This window comes from Lissotriton vulgaris, chromosome 6 (genome assembly GCF_964263255.1).
Source record: "Lissotriton vulgaris chromosome 6, aLisVul1.2, whole genome shotgun sequence".
In the NCBI taxonomy this organism is placed as follows: Eukaryota; Metazoa; Chordata; class Amphibia; order Caudata; family Salamandridae; genus Lissotriton; species Lissotriton vulgaris.
In genome coordinates this window covers 1,299,307,549-1,299,328,444 of record NC_141694.1, presented here as the reverse complement: position 1 = coordinate 1,299,328,444, position 20,896 = coordinate 1,299,307,549, and the positions used below count along the sequence as shown (strand labels likewise).

The 20,896-nt window shown below is 39.5% G+C and overlaps 1 protein-coding gene across 1 annotated transcript; it reads left to right on the top strand.

Moving 5' to 3' along the window:
• Positions 1 to 6,007: 6,007 nt before the first annotated feature.
• TAAR5 (trace amine associated receptor 5) lies at positions 6,008 to 7,042 on the top strand. The gene has a single exon (XM_086925778.1). The coding sequence runs from the start codon at positions 6,008 to 6,010 to the stop codon at positions 7,040 to 7,042; it is 1,035 nt and encodes a 344-aa protein (XP_086781904.1).
• The last annotated feature ends 13,854 nt before the right edge of the window (positions 7,043 to 20,896 follow it).

Here is a 20,896-nt window from a genome sequence, read left to right as displayed (position 1 = left end):
GCTCCACCGCTTATTCAGGTTTTGTTTATAAGTCTCTGGATATCAAATTCAAAGATTATGCTGATGATATTTTACTTTATATCTCTAATCCTTCTACGTCTTTACCCGCCCTTTTTTCCTTACTCAAGGAGTATTCCTCAGTTTCTGGATATAAGTTGAATATTGATAAGTCAGAAGTTTTACCTCTTAATAAGCACTGTCTTTCCTATATGTTTCAAGACTCTGGTTTTGAATGGAATCCAACCAGTATCAAATGCTTGGGTGTCTTATATGCTAATTCCATTAAAGATACTATTACAATTAATCATAAAGATATACTTTCAAAGCTTTCTACTCTTGTAGAACGCTGGTCCCCCCTATTTTTATCCTGGTGGGGTAGGCTGGCAACCATTAAAATGATGCTTCTCCCCATTATTAATTTTTACCTCTCTATGTTGCCCATCTCCCTCCCAGCGTACTTTTTCACACTCATCAACCGAATCCTTGTCCGTTTTCTTTGGAATAATCGCAAATCCAGGATATCATTGTCCCGACTTCAACAACCTAAACACTTGGGTGGGGTAAATTTTCCCAACCTTGTCAATTTTCATTCTTCCTTCACTTTAAAACAAATCTGGCCATTCCTATCCGATTCGTCCTCTCCTCCCGTCACCGCATGGAGTGCTTTGGAACTAGCACAAATTTCACCTTTCCCCTTCCTTGCTGCTACCCATCTATCTCAACCTCCTAAACGCTTTCTTTCACCCACTTTCAAACTTTCCAGGGCACTTTCACTCTCACTGTTTCGCTTCTCTTTTTCTCCGGCTCATTTACACTCCGTCACACCGCTTTGGTATAATCACTCCCTTAAGATCAATAATAAGGCCCTCTTTTGGAAGGAATGGATTGATAAAGGCAGTATGTATGTTGATAAGCTTCTCGTTAATGGTTCCTTAATGAATTTTTCAGATATTTGTTCATCCTTTCAATTATCTAGCAAATATTCTCCCCAGTTCCCTAATTTTCAACTAGCTTTTTCTACTCTCATTTCATACCATAAATCATTATGTAAATGTAAGTGTAAATTGATACTTGTATAGCGCACTACTCACCCGCAAGGGTCTCAAGGCGCTTGTACGAATACTGCTGTGGAACCCATCCTGGCTTTCCCTGTGAGGCGTCCACTCCTGGGCACCCCAAGGTGGAGGCCAGGCATCCTTAGCGTTGTGGGGGCCGTTGTGGAGATCAAGCAAGCTATTGCCCAGAGTTGCAGAGTGGGACTCCATGATTGGAATAGGCACTGAGGCGAGAATTATCAGGTCCTTGGAATTTTGAGCCCAAGACCTGCAAAGGCGGGGAATTGAACCCTGGTCCCGGGCTAGACCTCTGCATCAGGGTCTGCCGCTCTAATCATTGAGCCACACTTCTCCACTGTCCCATCGGACTCAATCCCATTCGATTTTATCATCCCGCACAAAGCTGTCACTATTTATAAGATCCTTTCTCGCTCTATTCCTGATCGTCCTAAATCCAAATCTGAACTTGCTTGGGAAAAGGATCTAGCACAGGAGGTTTCCTTTCCTACCTGGGAATCCATCTGGTCTAAAATTCACACCACATCTCATTCAGCTAGCAATACTCAGACCCTCTTTTTTTTATAATCGATTATTCATTACACCTTCTGATCTTTTCAAGTTCAAATCCTCAGACTCTAGACAGTGTTGGTCTTGTCCTCATCCTGACAGCGATTTTTTTCATATGTTTTTCCAATGCCCCTTGGTTCTTTCCCTTTGGCAACATATTTGGTACAAGCTGAATGATATTCTAAGCTCTAATTACACTTTTGATATTGTTCATGTTTTCCTAGGTGGTTCTTCCCTTATTTGGAATGTTTCTAATATTGTTCGTAAATGTATTGACTTGTTCATAGCCATTACTTTGCAGATTATTACCACAAATTGGAAAGATACTTCAAAGATTTCTTTTACCGCATGGTGGAATCTGTTATGTCACCATCACAGACTCGACCATGCCCATGCTTCAACTACTTCTCTTTTGATTAAAAGAGATTTGTTATGGTTACCTTTAACTGATTTTCTTTCCAGATGTGTATCATAATATTCCTTACATGTTTTCTTTTTAAGCTTTATTAACTTTTTATTTCCTTTTCTCCTCTTCTTATTCTTCCTTCTTTTCTCTCTCTCTTTCTTCCTTTCTTTTCCTTTCTTTCCCTCTTTCTTTCTTTCCAATTTACAAAACAAAAAAGGCATTTTCCCTTAGTATATTTCTTAGGTACTCCCTTTTTGGGATTTCTTGTTTTTCTTTTACAATTCATTTTTACATTGTACTTTGCCATCGCCCTAATTTCTGTCTTTTTGAATTGTGAGGATGTACTACTGTTTTACTTGGCATATTTGATTCAACAAAGCTTTCTAAACTAAAAAAAAATAATTAATTCCCCAACTTAAAACGCGCCACAGGGCGTGTTTGCACAAATGTCACCTCAGGCCCAGCCCCCTTCTTACACTATTGAGCAAAATATTCCTCTAAAAACAGCCGAACTACGAATTCCGATTTTCTCACCTTTTGTCACGAGAGACGTTAGTGCTGCATCTTTGAGCCCAGTACGGACCCTGAAAAGTAAATGTAAGCGTACTTACCAGTAACTTGTATTTCCTTTCATAGGAATCTATTGTGTGGTTTTCAGCAGAAAAGTTTCTAAGTGTCTATTTTTGAAACATACAAATATTCCTCTAAAATCAGCCAAACTATGAATTCTGATTTACTCACCTGTTATCAGGAGAGACCTTAGTGCTGCATCTTTCAGCCCACTACTGATCCTGAAAAGTAATTCTAACCATACTTACAGTAACTTGAATTTCCTTCCATAGGCTAACATTGACTGGTTTTCACTTGGAAATTCTTCTAAGTGTGGAGTTTTGGAACTTTAAAAAATTCCTCTAAAATCAGCCGAACTACGAATTCCGAATTACTTGCCTGTTATCAGGAGAGACCTCAGTGCTGCATCTTTCAGCCCACTACTGATCCTGAAAAGTAATTCTAACCATACTTACAGTAACTTGAATTTCCTTCCGTAGGCTAACATTGACTGGTTTCACTTGGAAATTCTTCTAAGTGTGGAGTTTTGGAACTTTAAAAAATTCCTCTAAAATCAGCCGAACTACGAATTCCGATTTACTCACCTGTTATCAGGACAGACCTCAGTGCTGCATCTTTCAGCCCAGTACTGATCCTGAAAAGTAATTTTATCTGTACTTACCAGTAACTTGAATTTCCTTTCATAGGATATCATTGCCTGCTATACACCTTTACATCCTGTTGCACACCGATACTCATCCATAGAGTTACTCACACACATAATTACACATGCAAATAAACTATCAAACATCCATTTACTTGCATATACAGCTATACACACACCACTACACTTACTTCTACAGAAACGTACACATACTTACTCTCTTAAACAATCAGTTATAGAAACACATACTTATTTATACAGGAACTCTTCCAATCTGTCACTCTTACATATCCTCACTTATATACATCAATACTCACATATACTAGTTTAAAACATATGTAGGTACTCATAAAGATACTATTGAGACAGTCATTCACTCACTAACACACCCATACACATACTTATTCACCCATACAGTCCTGCACACATGCTTTCTTCAAAACACATGCAAACAGTGAGTCAGTCATTCATGCATCTGTGCGCTAAGTAATACCCCCACCAAACCATACAGACACTCATTCTGATACTCAAAAAAATAACTAATAACCCATAAAGACACTCATGTAGCTACTCACCAACCATGTAGCCACTTATACACAAAGTGAGACACTGATACAGATACTTACATATTTAAACATTACTCGCTAATACATGTATTCATTTAATAACTCAGTTATACAATCAATTTTACAAAAATAAACATCCATTTAGACACTTATTTACCCATTTATTTTTCCATTGACCTTTAGATATACATATATAAAAAATATTTAGTTTTCAGAAAGACACACATTCACTGGAGGATGTCATCAGTGATGTCATCAGTGATGTCATTTGAGATGTCATTACTGATGTCATGAGTGATGTCACTGACCATCTCATGAGTGATGTAATCCACTCCAGTGAAAAGTACTTCACTTCAAACACATTGCATATTTGAATAACCCTATCAACTTAGAACAAATATAAAACTCTCAATATGAACATCATTAATTAACACCCAAACAAATTTATATATAAAAAATAAAAACAATTAAACAATTGACATGTATTTTGAACAATGTAATAATTATCAATAAAAACAAAATGTTATTTATAAATTAATTATTCCCATGCTATACTCCTACAAACATAGCATCCCACAGTTAAAACATAATTAAAATAAATAGGTATAATACAATTTACATTATTGATATTCAATTAACTTATTAATAATTATTTGTTAATTAATTATTACGTAATTAACAGACCACCCTATACCCCTACAAACCCAGCAACCCACAACTAAAATATACCTAAAATAAATCAGTCTTATCTAATGTAAATAATGAATTCTCAAATAAATAATTAATAAATGAATAAATAATTGTTAATTAAATAATTAAACAATAGTCATGATTATTAAACAATTCAATGATAAATTATGAATTAAAAGAATGTTTTTATGTATAAATTAACTTCCTAACCTATATCTCTATAAAACTGAAAGCCCACACCTAAAATATAACTAACATTTAAAGTTTTTACACAATTTACAGAATTAATTATCAATTACATTCATAATAAATTCATAATTAATTGTTCATTAATTATTACTTTATCACCTTCCCAGCCTATACCCCGACAAACTCAGCAGCAATGCTCATTTAAGTTATTAATAATACATTCATAATTATTGTTAAATAAATATTACATAATTAACTTCCCACCTTGTACCACTACAAATCCCCAGAATGCACCTAAAATATATTAAAATAATATACCACATTGAACATAGCAACCCGTGTCTACAGAATAAGTATAATAATTTAATAATAATATACATAGTAAATATTAATCACTTACTCACCTAAATTATTAATTATGAATAATCAAGTATTACTTACTTAACTTCCCACCCCTACAAACCCAACAAACCATTATGACACACTAAATTACTGTTACAATTACTATAACCAACTAAATTATAAATTCAAACTCACTTAAAATGACAAACTATATGAAAAAAGTATAAGAATTATATAAACAATGCTAACTCATAAAATTAATATATGAACTCAAACACATTAAATACATTTACAACAATTGTTTACAACTATATTATTGTAACAGTATTTACAACAACACTATTCATAACGATATTACTTACCTGAAAAAACAATATTCTTCACAACCATATTTCTGCATCACAATATTTTTGTATCACAATATTTGTTTGCCATAATTCTATCTCCCCATATTTACAACTCAATATTTTGTCCAAATACCCAAATGATATTACTAAGATTTGCTAATTGTGCTTTAACCCTCTACTTGTCGGTATTAAGCTCTCCCTCTCTTTTCTTAGATTTTCTTCATATTTCTCACCTCCTTCCAAAATGCAATACATTTTATCTTCTTCCGCTTTGTATTACATTTTCTTTTCCATCCTTACAATTTTCTTTCTTGTGTCTTTTCTTTCAATCTCTTACATATGCGCCTTTATCTTTATCTATAACTCTTTTGTTAGCTGTATTTCACAATCTCGGCCCATCTTTTTTATTCTACCCCGTTTTCACTCATGCTATTTAGGTCAGTGGTTTTTCATTGTCTCTTAGATTCTATGACTTTATCACTCTTATAATTATCACTCTTAATCATTATTTTCCCTTTTATTTTTCCATCTTCAAGATTTCCTCAAGCCGTTCATCAAGTACCCATCACCTATAAAGACAAATTTCTAAGAAGACATTGAATAGGTTGCTGTTGGGATGCTTTCACACAGAAATGATGCTTAGCCAGGACATCCGCAGTGAATTGTTGCCAACAGCTCCTTTGTGCTATGAGATGCTTAACGACTCTTGTACCAGAAACCTGCAACCATTTGGTGTCCAGCTGGTTGTCTATATCACCTGCTCTACTGGTATGATGCTTATCGTAGTGGGCAACCTCTTTGTGGTGATTTCAATCTCTCATTTCAAAATGCTTCACAGTCCAACAAATTTCTTGTTGCTTTCACTGGCCCTTGCTGACCTATTTCTGGGATTAACGGTGCTGCCCTTCAGCATTTCCCGCTCAGTGGAGGGCTGTTGGTATTTTGGAGATATCTTCTGCAGGCTGCACACATTTCTGGACACCGTATTTTGTTTGGTCTCCATTATGCACCTATGCTTCATCGCCATTGACCGCTACTGTGCCATCTGCTACCCTCTGCGCTATCATACCAGATTTACTGTTCGAGTAGCCTGCATGTACATAGGCATTGCCTGGTCAGCACCAATTGCCTACACTGCTATTTTTCTCTACACTGATGTGGTTGAGGGACAGCTGAGACATTTATTGCTGGACATACCCTGTGCAGGCAATTGTCAGCTACTTTTCAACAAACTGTGGGGGTGGCTCAATTTCCCCATGTTCTTTGTTCCCTGCATCTTAATGATAACTCTCTATGCCAAAATCTATATTGTGGCTATCAGGCAGGCAAAAGAGATCAGTGCCATGAGCAACAGGACAAGTTCATTGGTTCCAACTGGAACATCAAAGCGAGAGTGGAAGGCAGCCAAGACCCTGGGGATTGCCATGGGGCTCTACCTCATGTGCTGGCTGCCCTTCACGCTAGACACCATGGTTGACAGTCTCCTGAATTTTGTAACTCCTGCTCTCCTCTTTGATATTTCTATATGGTTTGCTTACTTCAATTCTGCTTGCAATCCCTTAATTTATGGTTTCTCCTACCGCTGGTTTCGCAAAGCACTGAAGATGATAATAAGCTGTGCTATTTTTGAACCAGGCTCTTCTGCAGTGGACTTGTATCAAGGGTAACTGATGGATATATTCTTTCTGTGACATCTACAAATTAAGCATGGTTTGTGAGCATATACATTTCTGGAAATTATCTACTGTCTCTGTAGCATCAAAGCACTCCACATGCAAGAGCTCCAAAAACAAAACTTGCCACTTCCACCAAGGTAATTGGGAGCACCAGAACGCCAAAATTACATGCTCTGCACTCATTGCAAACAGGAAGACCGTCAGCCACCATGATCTTGGCCACGTCTAACAAATTTCCAGCGTTCAACATACCAGGAGACAGCCCACAAATGGAATCTGTTTTTGCAAGATACAGAAAGCAAGCTCTTGGTAGAAGTGAAGGGATTTAAAATTAATTGAAACAACTAAAGCAATTGCTGCGGAATCAGCCTGTATAGTCAAAGGCATTTGTTTCTAAATATGAGAGTGCTAGCATCAAGAAGAATCTTTATTTCGATAAATTAATATCAGTCACATATAGTGCTAGCATCAAAGAGCACATACTGTGTTCACGTTGCAATTTACTGTGATGTCCTGCTCACCTTTCATTAAAACTGCATGTAAGTGAGCCTTGTCCCAATGTCTAAATCCCAGAATTTACCTGCTTTCACCTTATGATATTAGTTTCAACAGCACATCATGGAAACTGAAGCCATTAAAAAAAAACACTGAAATTCATCACAGTTTACTGAGCCAGTTTTAATTTGCATCCCCACCATTTACTGCTTCTAACCTCCTACATTACATCTCTCATGACATGTTAATTGACATGATTGATGACATCACTGATGGCATCTCAAATGACATTACAGATCACATCATCCAATGGATAAAACCGTTTGATGTAACCTTTTAATACTGGCAGTTATTTAACAAGGTACATGTAGACACAATAGGTCATAACATATGCAGAACGTATGGGTGCATCCTTTCACAACAAGCAAAACAGGCAGATCACAAAGCATATATGTGAAATCACTCACATGAAGTGGATATTATACTATTTATTTTACTATTATTGAGGTGCTTAAGAAATGTAAAGGATCTGTGCAAAATATTGACATCAGCAACATAATAAACCTTCACTACTGTTCAAAAACAGAGTTTGGTTAATATTTACCTTAAAGAGTTGTGTGTGTTAAATACCTCCTCTGGCATAGAATTTTAAGTTAACAACTTCACTTCTCTATATTATCCAATTATAAGTAGGTAATACATATATATATTACCTACTGCCAGTTGGCAGTAGGTAGTTATAGTTAGGACCTAGTTTTCATAGGAAAAGCATTTTTTGACTTGCCTATAACGTTGGTGTCGTTTGACCAATCTTCATGAAACTTTCCCAAAAAAAGTGGCAAAGTAGGTTCTGGTTGTCATGGAAAGTTTGTAGTAATCCGTGCATGGTAATCTAGAAATAGGGATGCTAATAAAGAGTGTGTTTGTAATGTTAATTCTCATAGGTACGCGTTGTCCAACCTATAGCCCATACCTCTGAACAGAATTACACCAAATTGGGCAGAAAGGTAGATATTGTTACACAGATTGTGCTTTTTGTTATTTGTTGAAAATCTGTCCAGTCGTTTTTAAGAAATTTAGGCCAAAAATTATAAATATATCTCTGGCTGCGGATATTTTGTGGGAGTTTTGCGATTAATTGCGAATGCACGCGCCAACTGCTTTGATTGGTTGGATGCAACCAGGACAGAACATTGCGGTCACCATTCTATCATCCAGGAATGGTTCCCAGGGTTGATACTTTGTGTGAAAGCCCACATAAGAGGTAAGGGTGGAGATACTCAGATCCCATGTTTGAGAAATGGGTGTGCTAGTGACACAAGTTATGTGTCCAAAATTGATTTTTTTAATCAGGCACAATTTTTGCGGCTACTCCACGATCACCAACGCGGGCTCACATGTACCATTGTCGGGACAATATGAATACTGCAAAGTCTTTGTGAACATTAGTGAAAATATATATATTTGTAAACACTTGCCAGTCACTATCACACACACATGTATGCACTCACAAACTCACTTATGCACTGATTCACATGCCAACTCCCACACATATACATTCAGTCCCATACCCACTCAGATGTTCATGCACATACCCATTCAGGTACTCATGCATCCACCTGCAGACTCACTCAAAGAGTGATACACCCATGTGCAGATCCACTCAGAGACTCATGCACCTACTTAGAGAACCACTCATAGACTTATGCATCAGTCTCATACCCAATTAGTGACTCTTACACTCACTCACTTACCCACCTAGGTACTCATGCGCCCACTCCCAGATCGACTCAGAGACTCACGCACCCATGTACAGACTCACTCAGAGACTCATGCACCAAGCTACAGACCCACTCACAGACTTATGTATGTCCTCCCAGACCCACTCAGAGAGTCACACACCATGTACAGACTCACTCAGAGACTCATGCACCAAGCTACAGACCCACTCACACACTTATGTATGTGCTCACAGGCCCTCTGAGACACTCATACACCCACTAACAGATACACTCAAATACTCATACACCCATACAGTCACTCACACACTCAGTCACAGACCCTCTACGAGAATTATGACCCCAGACACACACTCATACACTCAGAAACTCACCCACCCACTCACAAACTCATTCTGATATACACCCACCTATTCACTCACCCAGTCAAGGCTTATGTATCCGCTCACAGAGCTACCCAGACACTCACCCTCTCAGTCACAAACACACTCAGACACTCATGCATGTACCCATTAGATCCACTCAGACAATCACACACCCATACAGTTACTCACACAATCACTCATAGACCCACTGAGAGACTTGTGCGCCCAGTCAGTTATAGACTCAGAGACACATGTACCAAAATGGAATACTTCTAAAGTTTTAAACAGAAATTGCCAATTAACCTTATCAAATGCATTCTCTGCATCTAAGGCCATTACACCAATTGGACAACTAGTTAGTTTGGCAAGAGATAATACATGACATAATAACCGGGTATTATGAGAGAATAATCTACCTTTCATAAATCCAGTTTGATCAGGTTGAATAATGTTGGATAATAAGGGAGACAATCTATTTGCTAAGATTTTGGCATATATATTACAATCCTGATTAATCAAAGATATGGGATGGAAATTTGATACCAGGGCTTGGTCTTTATTAGGTTTGGGAAGAACAATTATAGTGGCTTCATTAAAAGATCCCCCCATTATGGAAGTGTGGTGAAAATCAGTAAAAATACGTAGTAAAAAAGGGGATAATTGTTCTTGATAACATTTATAGAATTCAGTGGGGAAACTATCTGGACCAGGAGTTTTTGGGTAATTCAAAGAATTAATTTATTTATTTATTTATTTGCTGGTTTTTATAGCGCTCGAATCAACTCCAGATGGAGTATCTCTGCGCTTGTGGTGCCGACTAAACAGAAGATGTAAATTGGAGCAGATGCTAGATCTCATTTTTAAATAAGACAGTTTTCAGTTGCCTTCTGAATTTTAATTGCTCAGTACACTGTCTTAGGGACAAAGGGAGTTTGTTCCATAATGTGGGTCCTGCAATTGACAACGCTTTATTCCCGTGCCTCGCTTTCTTAGCGCGGGGCACCACTAGGAGCAGATTATTGCTAGATCTTAGTGTTCGAGATGGAATGTAGGGAATAAATTTGTTTTCCAGATATGCAGGCCCTTGTCCATGGAGACATTTGTGTATCAGGCAGGCTATCTTGAATTTTGTTCTTTGCCGGATCGAGAGCCAATGTAATTGCTCAAGAAGGGGTTTAGATGGAGTTCGTGGCGGAGCATTCAGAACCAGGCGGGCCGCTGTGTTTTGAATGACCTGGAGCTTAGCCAACACGCCTTCATTGGCGGAAAGCAGCAGGCCATTACAGTAATCGATCCGACTTAGCACGAGTGCCTGTACTAGCGTCCTCCTAAAGGAATCTGGCAGTAAAGGAAAGACTGTAACAATTGCTGTAACAATGTCTTTAACATCAATGGGATTATCTAAGGTTAATCTATCAGTAGCAGAAATCTGAGACAGTTAACAAGAATGAAGAAAATCACTGATAACATTACTATTGGGTGTGAGTGGCTCGATATATAAGGAAGAGTAAAAAGAAAGAAACTCTTTCAGAATATCCTGAACATTTGTCACTAATGTATCATTATTCATTTTGATGGCTGGAATTTGAATCCTATCACATTTGAGGCACATATAATTAGCTAACGTCGACCGATGTGTTGGATTTAAAATGAAAATTAGATTTTTCTTTTGAGATAAGTAAACCTGCTCTTTTACTAAGCATACAATTATATTCATATCTGTATTTCTGAAGTTGGGATTTGTATTGTGGATCTCGAGACGTAGTAAAAAGTCTTTCCACAGATAAAATCTGTTTTTCTAATTTAGTGAGGTGAGAGTAAAAATATTCATTTTCATGTGCCATAATAGAAATTGAAACTCCATGAATATAAGCTTTAAAAGCATCCCAATGGATAATTTTGGAAGTGTCACATGAATTATTATTCAGAAAATAGTCATTAATGGCTTAGGCCATTTTTTTAGAATTAATTGGATTAAGAACTATGTCTGAGTTCATTCTCCATTTTTTATTAGAGACTTGGGAACAGAAATACAAAGAGAAAAGTAAATCAAAGCATGGTCTGAAACCATAATAGGGTGTATAACCACCTCACTAATCATTTGACATAGGTTACGTGAAGCTAATAATTAGTCAATTCTAGAAAAAGAGGAGTGAGCATTGGAGTAAATAGTAAATTCTTTGTCTGTAGGATGTTCCAGTCTCCAAAAATCAACTTATTTGGTAACGGAAAGGAAAGACTTCAAAGCAAAAAATGCTTTGTTAGGTCGGAATTTAAAAGCAGAAGACTGGTCCAACAAAAGGTCTCTGATAAGGGTAAAATCACCACCTAATAAGAGACATGCTACCAATTTTGAGTATTTCAGCAGAGACATAAGACCAAAAGGCAGGGTCATCAGATGTAGGAGCATACATATTGGCCAAATTCTAAATCAGTTTGTCAATCTGAACTTGAGTAAAAACAAATCTGCCATCTGCATCATGATGATGAGACCACAGGTGTACCCGAGTTATATGTGAAAAAAATATAGCTACACCATTTTTACGTGTTTGCAGCAGAAGAAACTATAAACCCTACCCAACCTTTGGACATGGAATGTAATATCTTATCATCCACATGAGTTTCTTGTACAAAACAGATATCTGCATTCGATTTTTTGAGACATTCTAACATTTTACGTCTTTTAACAGGGTTTCTTAGACCTTTCACATTTAAGGAGGCAACAACTAACTTATGGTGATCCAGACATATTGCTTAATCATAAACAATAGAAGAGAATTTAAAAAAAGACAGTAGCCCATATAAAAAAGACAAAACTAGACAAACAACATCAAAAGAGGTCAGTCTCCAAGACCTCATACTCATAGAACATTGGAAACGGAGGTGCGAAGCAAGAAAACCACCAACATGTGCATGGTTTGCTAATCGAAGGAATCCTGTGAGCTTTGTTGATCTCAAAACGTTCTGGAAATGTGATATTTAATAACTTTGGTAGCTTAATCTCCTCCGGAAGGAATGCAAAAGAGCAGAACGTTCTTGGAGAAAAGATAAAGTAACTGGTAAAAGACTCGCATTTCGCACCTGCCTAAAAAACTATAAAATTGCTCTGCGCAACACTAAGAGTATCTTCTTCCAGGAAAGACTAGCCAACTCCTCCTGTTCTGCCAAAGAGTCCTTCACCATTCTAAAAGAACTGCTGAAAGTACCAGATTCGGCTCCAAAGCATCCACCTGATCCCAAGGCAGATGAAGAGAAATGTACCAAACTGGCCAAATTTTTCGAGGAGAAAATTCAGAACATCCTCGCTTCCCTCCCGACCGCTGACTATAGTACGGCTGAAGAATTCGGTATGAGCCTAAACCACACCACTCCTCACTTAAGCTCCCTTGGGCCAGTCAGCACTGAAGAGGTGTTAGCCACTTTGGATTCCATCAAAAGCGGCTCTCCTAGGGACCCGGTCCCTTTACGTATTCTGAAAAAAGTGGCCCCTACTATTGCCCCCCCCCCTCACGCACCTCATTAATACCTCACTGCTTCAAGGGAAAGTCCCTCCAGGCTGGAAAGCGGCAGTTGTGAAGGCATTAATGAAAAAACCTTCCTTGGACCCTTCAGAGTTGGCCAATTACAGGCCAATCTCTCTTCTCCCCAGCACCAGCAAAATTGCGGAAAAGCTAGTGAACAAAAAACTGTCGCAATTTCTGCAATCCATCAACTTGCTTAGATGTTCACAAACTGGATTCCGCCCAGGACAGGGTACCGACATCGCCCTGCTCGCAGAAGTGGAGGAGGCCAGAGCCCTGTTGGATGCAGGAGGATCAGTGGCAGTGATCCTCCTGGACCTCAGCGCGGCCTTTGATACGGTCAACCACCAGGTGCTGATCGAGCGAGTTAAGAACATCGGTGTTGAGGGCATGGCTCTGAACTGGTTCAGATCATTCCTCGACCACCGTTCCTTTCAGGTCTGGGAGAATGACGCCTGCTCCCCCGAAACCCTCCTCCAATGTGGTGTGCCCCAGGGCTCATCACTAAGCCCGACATTATTTAATATCTACATGTCGCCATTGGAGGAGGTTGTCACACCATTCGGGGTGAGGATCATCAGCTATGCTGATGATACACAATTAGTGGTGTCCCTATCCCACCCGAACCAGGAGCCATCAGACCTTTACAACTGTCTGGTAGAAATTCAAGGTTGGATGAATAGGTCATCTCTGAAACTTAACGGTTCAAAGACGGACATTCTCCTCCTTGGCCAGAAAGGGCTCTCTCTCCCGCAGAACATCTGGCCCCCGGCTTTGGGCGCACCCCCTACTCCCAAGTCTGAGGTTAAAAGTCTGGGAATATGGATTGATAAAGATCTGACCTTCGCGACACAAGCCGCAAAAATCGCCGGGACCTGCTTTGGGCTTCTTAAAGCTATCAGAAAGATTCTGACCCTGCTTCTTCCCATCGCCCAGAAACTAATAATCCAAGGCCTTATCATATCAAGGCTGGATTTTAGTAACGCCATTTACCTTGGCGCTCCCGAGGCAACTTTCAACAAACTGCAGAGAATCCAGAACGCTGCAGCAAGGATTCTCACTAACACCCCGATGAGATCCTCCGCTAAACCAGCCTTGAGGCAGCTCCACTGGCTTCCAGTGAGAGAGAGAGTGGCTTTCAAGGCTCTTTGCCTGTCACATAAAATTTTACAGGACAAAGGACCCCCTATTCTAAAAAAATTCATCAGACCCTATAAAGCCTTGAGAGCCCTTCGTTCGGACCATGAAAACCTAGTCACTATCCCTAGAGTGAAGAAGGTGCGTACCTGTGGACGGCGTTTCTCCGTCAATACGGGCCGTCTATGGAATTCCCTCCCCCGGGACCTTAGGATGGAACCTGACTACCTCCGTTTCAGGAAACGGCTCAAGACACACTTGTTCCCCTGATCTCCCCCCCCCCTCCTGAACCTCCCTCTGGTCAGATCGGATCTTAGCGCTGGGATACTTACGGGTGACTATGCGCTTTATAAAACCCAATAATAATAATAATAATGGTTTGCTAATCGAAGGAATCCTGTGAGCTTTGTTGATCTCAAAACGTTCTGGAAATGTGATATTTAATAACTTTGGTAGGAGGTTTTCCACGTAAAGACAACAAATCTGTCCCTCAACTCCCTCCAGGACATTAAATATGCGTAAGGTTGTATTGCCTGTTTCTATTTTCCAAATCCAATATGGAACGTTGGAGAGAAGCAACCTGAGGAATAAGTGGAGCCATAGTAGTAATGGGTTTAGTATTGTCACTGATTTTAATCTCATTATCAGCAACTCTCATTGATAATTAAGCCATATCTCTCTGAATATTTTTAATATCGAAAGAAATTGTGTCAGTATTAGTATGAATTGCTTGAATTTCCGCCAAACATTTTGTCAAAGAGTTATCTTGAGAGTCAATGGCTTTGGATTTGGCAGGAGGAGGTGAAACAGTTTGTTTATGTTTATTTGATGCTGTTTTAGAACCCATGTTGACAGACAGAAGGCAGGCAAATAGTAATAAATAGTTTAGGCCACAGATAGGAAAAACTCTGAGTTGAATATGGTTCTCTGACAGAACAATATAATAAAATGGCTCCGGAAAGACTGAATTCAGCTTTTCAATAAAGCTTTATGAAAACAAAATCCCTTTAATCCTGTTAGGTAGTTTTCAGAAGAGGCAGAAGAACACTCCTTTAAGAAAGAAAGGCTTCTGAAGAGAGGGGGAGGCGCCCAGCAGCCAAGCCCACCTCCCCTGCATGTAGAGACCACAGAGGAGATCAAGGGAGCAGGAACCCTATCTGAGGAGGGCACAAAAACGCCTACCGCTTGTCCCGCGAAAGTGCCATACCTCCAAAACTCAGCCTACTAACCCCGCAGGAACAAAGGAGCACCTGCGCCGAAAATGAAAAGTCCACAAAGCCCCTTTCGGCACCTAAAGATCGTTGTTTTGGCAGGTGAGAGCCGACCTCAAAGCACGGCAGCCATTTGGTTCGTGCGCGCTGCCGATCTCCGTTTGCACGCTCTGCCGATCTCCCCCAGACTGATTTTAAGTCTATGGTGTCTTTCCATAGGTTGAACCCTAGTTCAGACAACCGGGTAATAAAAGAAGCAGAATAGACCGTTTTGATGTTTGTCAACATATGTTTCTGTGCTGGTGTAGGTGCAACCTTATAGTAATATGAGGCTGGATCTGACGTGTTAACCCCTTCGCTACTAGGCCTTTTCCCTCCCTGTGCTAAGCCTTTTTTTGGCTATTTGGGGTAGTTAGCGCTTAGGCCCCTGTAACTTTTTGACCACATAAGGTATCAATGCCAGATTTGTGTCCTTTCCTTCCAACATCATGGGGAGTCTAAAGGTACCCAGGAGTTGAGGATTCCCCTGGAGGGGACCCATAAATTAGACAAAATACAGCAAAAAAAAATTTTGGGGGAAAAATAGGAACAAAGTGCTGCAAATAAAAGCGCCTGAGTTTTTCCCTGCAAATGTTATCAAAAAAGGGTTTGTGGGGCTGATATCACCACTTTCCCAGCTTTTAGGGAATGGCAGACTTTTGTCAGAAAACCAAAACCTTTACACAGTTTTGGCATTTTTCTGGACCATACCCTATTTTTGCTATTTTTGTGCCTTCAACCTTCTTCCAGTTAATGGTAGAAATGGGTATAAAAATCAATACTGGATCCTGGAAAGCTTTACATTTTAGTAAAGTAGACACATTTTTGAATTCATCAAGGGGTCAGTTGTGCCCGGGACATGAAATGGTGCAAAACGAATTGTGGACACACCACAGTTTCACAGTGAAAAAGGACCCTTTTTTGGCAAAGTACCTAGCTGTAGTTTTTGAACCCCAGCTCTGCCGGCACCTAGGGAAACCTAGCAAACCTATATATTTTTGAAAAAAAGACACCATGGGAAATCCAGGATGGGGTGCATTGACTGGCAGTCACCTGGTTTTCTTTCTCAGAATCCCTTGCAAATCTAAACAATTGTCAAAAAACACATTTTCCTCACATTTCTGTGGTGGAAAGTTTTAGAATATGTGTGGATCCACAAATTTCCACCCACCCTGCGTATCCCAAAGTCTTCCGAGAAAAATGGTATCTTACTTTTGTAGGTAGGCCTAGTGTCCGTGACATGAAGCGGCGCAAAACGCAACGTGGACACACCAAAATTTCACAGTGAAAAATTAGCCTTTTTTGGCAAAGTGCCTAGCTATAGCTTTTGAACCCCAGCTCTGCCGTCACCTAGGAAACCTAGCAAACCTATACATTTTTTAACAATAGACACCCAGGGGGTTTCAGGATGGGGTGACTTGACTGGCTCCCACAAGGTTCCGTTACTCAGATTCTCTTGCAAATCTAACAACTGTCAGAAAAACACATTTTCCTCACATTTCTGTGGTGGAAAGTTATGGAATCTGCGTGGATCCACAAACTTCCACCCACCCTGTGTATCCCGAAGTCTTCCAAGAAAAATGGTACCTCACTTGGGGCCATATGTAGGTAAATGGCATTTACCGAATCGTAAATACCGAATTTTACCGATTCAGTATTTACAAATCGGTAAATGCCATGTAGGTAATTATTCGGTATCAATTACCGAATCGTAATGATTCGGTAATTACCGAATCAGTATTTACCGATTCGGTAATTGCCATTGATTCCTATGGGCCTTGAGGCCCATAGGAATCAAAGGCAATTACCGAATCGGTAAATATCGATTCGGTAAATTTACAGAATTGTCAAGGGGGACAGGGTGCAACTTTGACACCCTGCTGCACCACTGATTCTGGCTTGTGTGCCATGTGACACACATACATGCCCTAAGGGCATGTATGTGTGTCACATGGCACAGGTGTGCATGTACAGATGTGCATGTACACAGAAATTCTTTATTTACCATGCAATAGTATTTCATGGTAAATAACGAATTCCAAAGGGCCTGTGGCACTGTTTCCAGTGCCACCTACATCCCATATTACCGATTCTGTACATTTACCGATTCGGTAATTTACAGATTCGGTAAATTTACCGATTCGGTAAATATACAGAATCGATAATTTTCCGGCCCCCTACATCTGAAACTACAAATACCGGTTTGTAATGGCCGAAATCGGCCGTTACCGACCGGGTTTTGGCCACCTACATATGGCCCTTGAGTAGGTAGGCCTAGTGCCCGCGACTTGCAACGGCGTAAAATGCAACGTGGACAGACAACAATTTCACAGTGAAAAAAAAACCTTTTTTGGCAAAGTGCCTAGCTGTAGTTTTTGAACCCTAGCTCTGTTGGCACCTAAGAAAACCTAGCAAAAACGATACATTTTTGAAAGCTCGAAACCCAGGGGAATCTAAGATGGGGTGACTTGATTCTCTCACACCAGTTTCTTTTACCCAGAATCCCTTGCAAACCGAAATAATAGAAAAAAACACATTTTTCTCACATTTCTGTGGTGGAAAGTTCTGGAATCTGCATGGATCCACAAATTTACAACCACCCTGCGTTCCCCAAAGCCTTCTGAGAAAAATATTATGTTATGTTAAATTGATTTATATCGCGCTCAGCTACTCCATAGAGTGTCCCGGCGCGTGCAAAGGTAAAAGCAGACAGTACCAAGGAACGTCTAAAACAAGAATATTTTAAGGTTTTTTTTAACATCACATGATCCTGAATGCTCCGAAGTGCCCAAGGAAGAGCATTCCAGGCTGCACTAGCTATCCTGAAAAGCGAGCAACCACCCAAAAAATAGTACCTCACTTGTGTTGGTAGGCCTAGTGCCCATGACATGAAACATCACAAAAACGCAATGTGGATACACCACAATTTCACAGTGAAAAATTACCCTTTTTTGGCAAAGTGCCTAGCTGTAGTTTTTTAACCCTAGCTCTGCCGGCACCTAGGGAAACCTAGCAAACCAATGTATTTTTAAAAAATAGACACCCTTGGGAATCCAGGATAGGGCGACTTGACTGACTCCCACCAGGTTCTGGTACCCAGAATCCCTTGCAAACTTAAAAATATGTCAAAAAAAACAAATTTTCCTCACATTTCTGTGGTGGAAATTCTGGACTCTGCGTGGATCCCGAATTTCTACTGACCCTGCGTTTCCCAAAGTTTTCCAAGAAAAATGGTACCTCACTTGGGTGGGTAGGCCTAGTGCACGCGACAGGAAACGGCGCAAAACCCAATGTGGACACAACACAATTTCACATTTAAAAATGACCCTTTTTTGGCAAAGTGCCTAGCTGTAGTTTTTGAACCCTAGCTCTACCAGCACTTAAGGAAACCTAGCAAACCTATACATTTCTGTAAACTAGACACCCAGGGAAATCCAGGACGGGGTACTTGACTGGCTCTCACCAGGTTCTAATACCCAGAATCCCTTGCAAACCTAAAATATTGTCAAAGAACCACATTTTTTTCACATTTCTGGGGTGGAAAGTTCTAGAATCTACCTGCTTGTGTGTTATTTCACGATGCAACCAAGCTTCCTTTCGATGTGAGTCACGGAATGGTGGCAACGAAAGTATGGCATTTTGAAGGTGTACTTGGGGGTTGTAGTTGGAAGGATTTAACCAATCAAATCGTTCAAACATCTTGGTGGTTCACCACACCAAAAGCTAGGCATTCTGGTATACGTGTTTTTTGGAATTATGAACCCTTTGGCGCAAATAAATGCATTATTACAAGAAGGTTCTCAAAGCTATTTTGAGTGTGAAGGTTAGGGAATTGTTTAATCGATTCACCAATAAACACTCTTTAATCATCACAATGCATTCAACTGTTGATTATTAAACAAGCGACGGCTAAAAAATGCTGTTCAAGCCATTACAGACACTGATAAATTGTACGCAAAACAGTTCGCCTCACCACAATTGATGCATAATGATGTTTTTTGATTTACTATGATGGTGAACCTTTTGACTCAAGTGTAAGCATTGTGGGTTATCAGCTCTATGCAACCTTTTTTTTGGGGGGGGGGGCGTGATCGAGAAATTAAACAATTTAGTCATTCCAAAGGCCAATCGACACCCTTAAATGCATAGTGCATTCTGATGTATGCAGTTCATAATTTCTAATCATTAAACTCTCGACAGCTCAGTCATGCTATTCAAGCCAGTCAGGACACTATTAAATTTGAGAATTAAATAGGCTTCTTTTTGGAGTAAAGCATTTTCGATATCAAACACTCGCTGTGATGTATTGAAGGGCACCAGGACAATCCATTTGAATTGATGTTCATTATGCAATTTTTCAACAAAATGCTCAACCATGGGAACAGTCATGATTTTTCTCTTTATTCTAGAGCGGTGCTGTGTAATTTTCGTGTTGATTTGTTGGTTTGTCTTTCCTATATAAACCTTTGGCAAGGACAAATAATTGCATAAACTACGTTTTTCATTTTGCAGTTGTTAAGTCTGTGTGTGTCCATTTGATCATATTATGAATAAACTCATTCCCTTTCAATTGTTGTGGTGCAAGCCACGCAATTCCCACACTTCCGGTGGCCTTCGATTGGTTTCAAATTCCGATGCGATGTGAGATCATTCTTCTTTTTTTGGAGTGAGCTGTCAGCTGGCATAATTTGTTGTCCTATGCTCCTATTTTTCTTCATCGCAAAAAGGGGTTTTTGAAAAGGACATTCTAGATTCTCTAGCAGATGCCAGTTTTTCAGAATAATCTGCTTGAATTTATTAGTATCTGGAGTGAATGTAGATACGCACACCAGTTTCTCCAGGGCAGGTTTCTCTTTAGTCTGTACGAGAACTTCCTGAGGGGTATATCTTGCTCTTTCAGTTGAGTGTTTGAGACACTTTTTAGGATACCCTCTCTTGGTCATTTCATTACAAAACACTTCAGTATGCACTTCAAAGTCAATATCCAAAGAACAGTTGCGTTTTATTCCTAATAATTGCCCATAGGGCAAGTTTTCTTTGAGACTTTTCGGGTGAGCACTTGTATGGTGTAAAATGATGTTTTTGTCTGTCTTTTTTCGATAAAGCGATGTCTTAAGCTCCTTCTCAATCGGGAAGATTTCAGTTATATAGCGCTATCTAGACCTGGAGGTATCATAGCACTTAACCAGGGGAATGTTGCATTAGAAGGTACATCAAAATGATTATAAAGCACTGGCTAGACCCGTAGGAATCAGAGCGCTATAACAAAGGGACATTGTGTTACAAATTACATCAGTTGCAATACCATAATAATGTAAACAAACAACGAGGTTGAGAG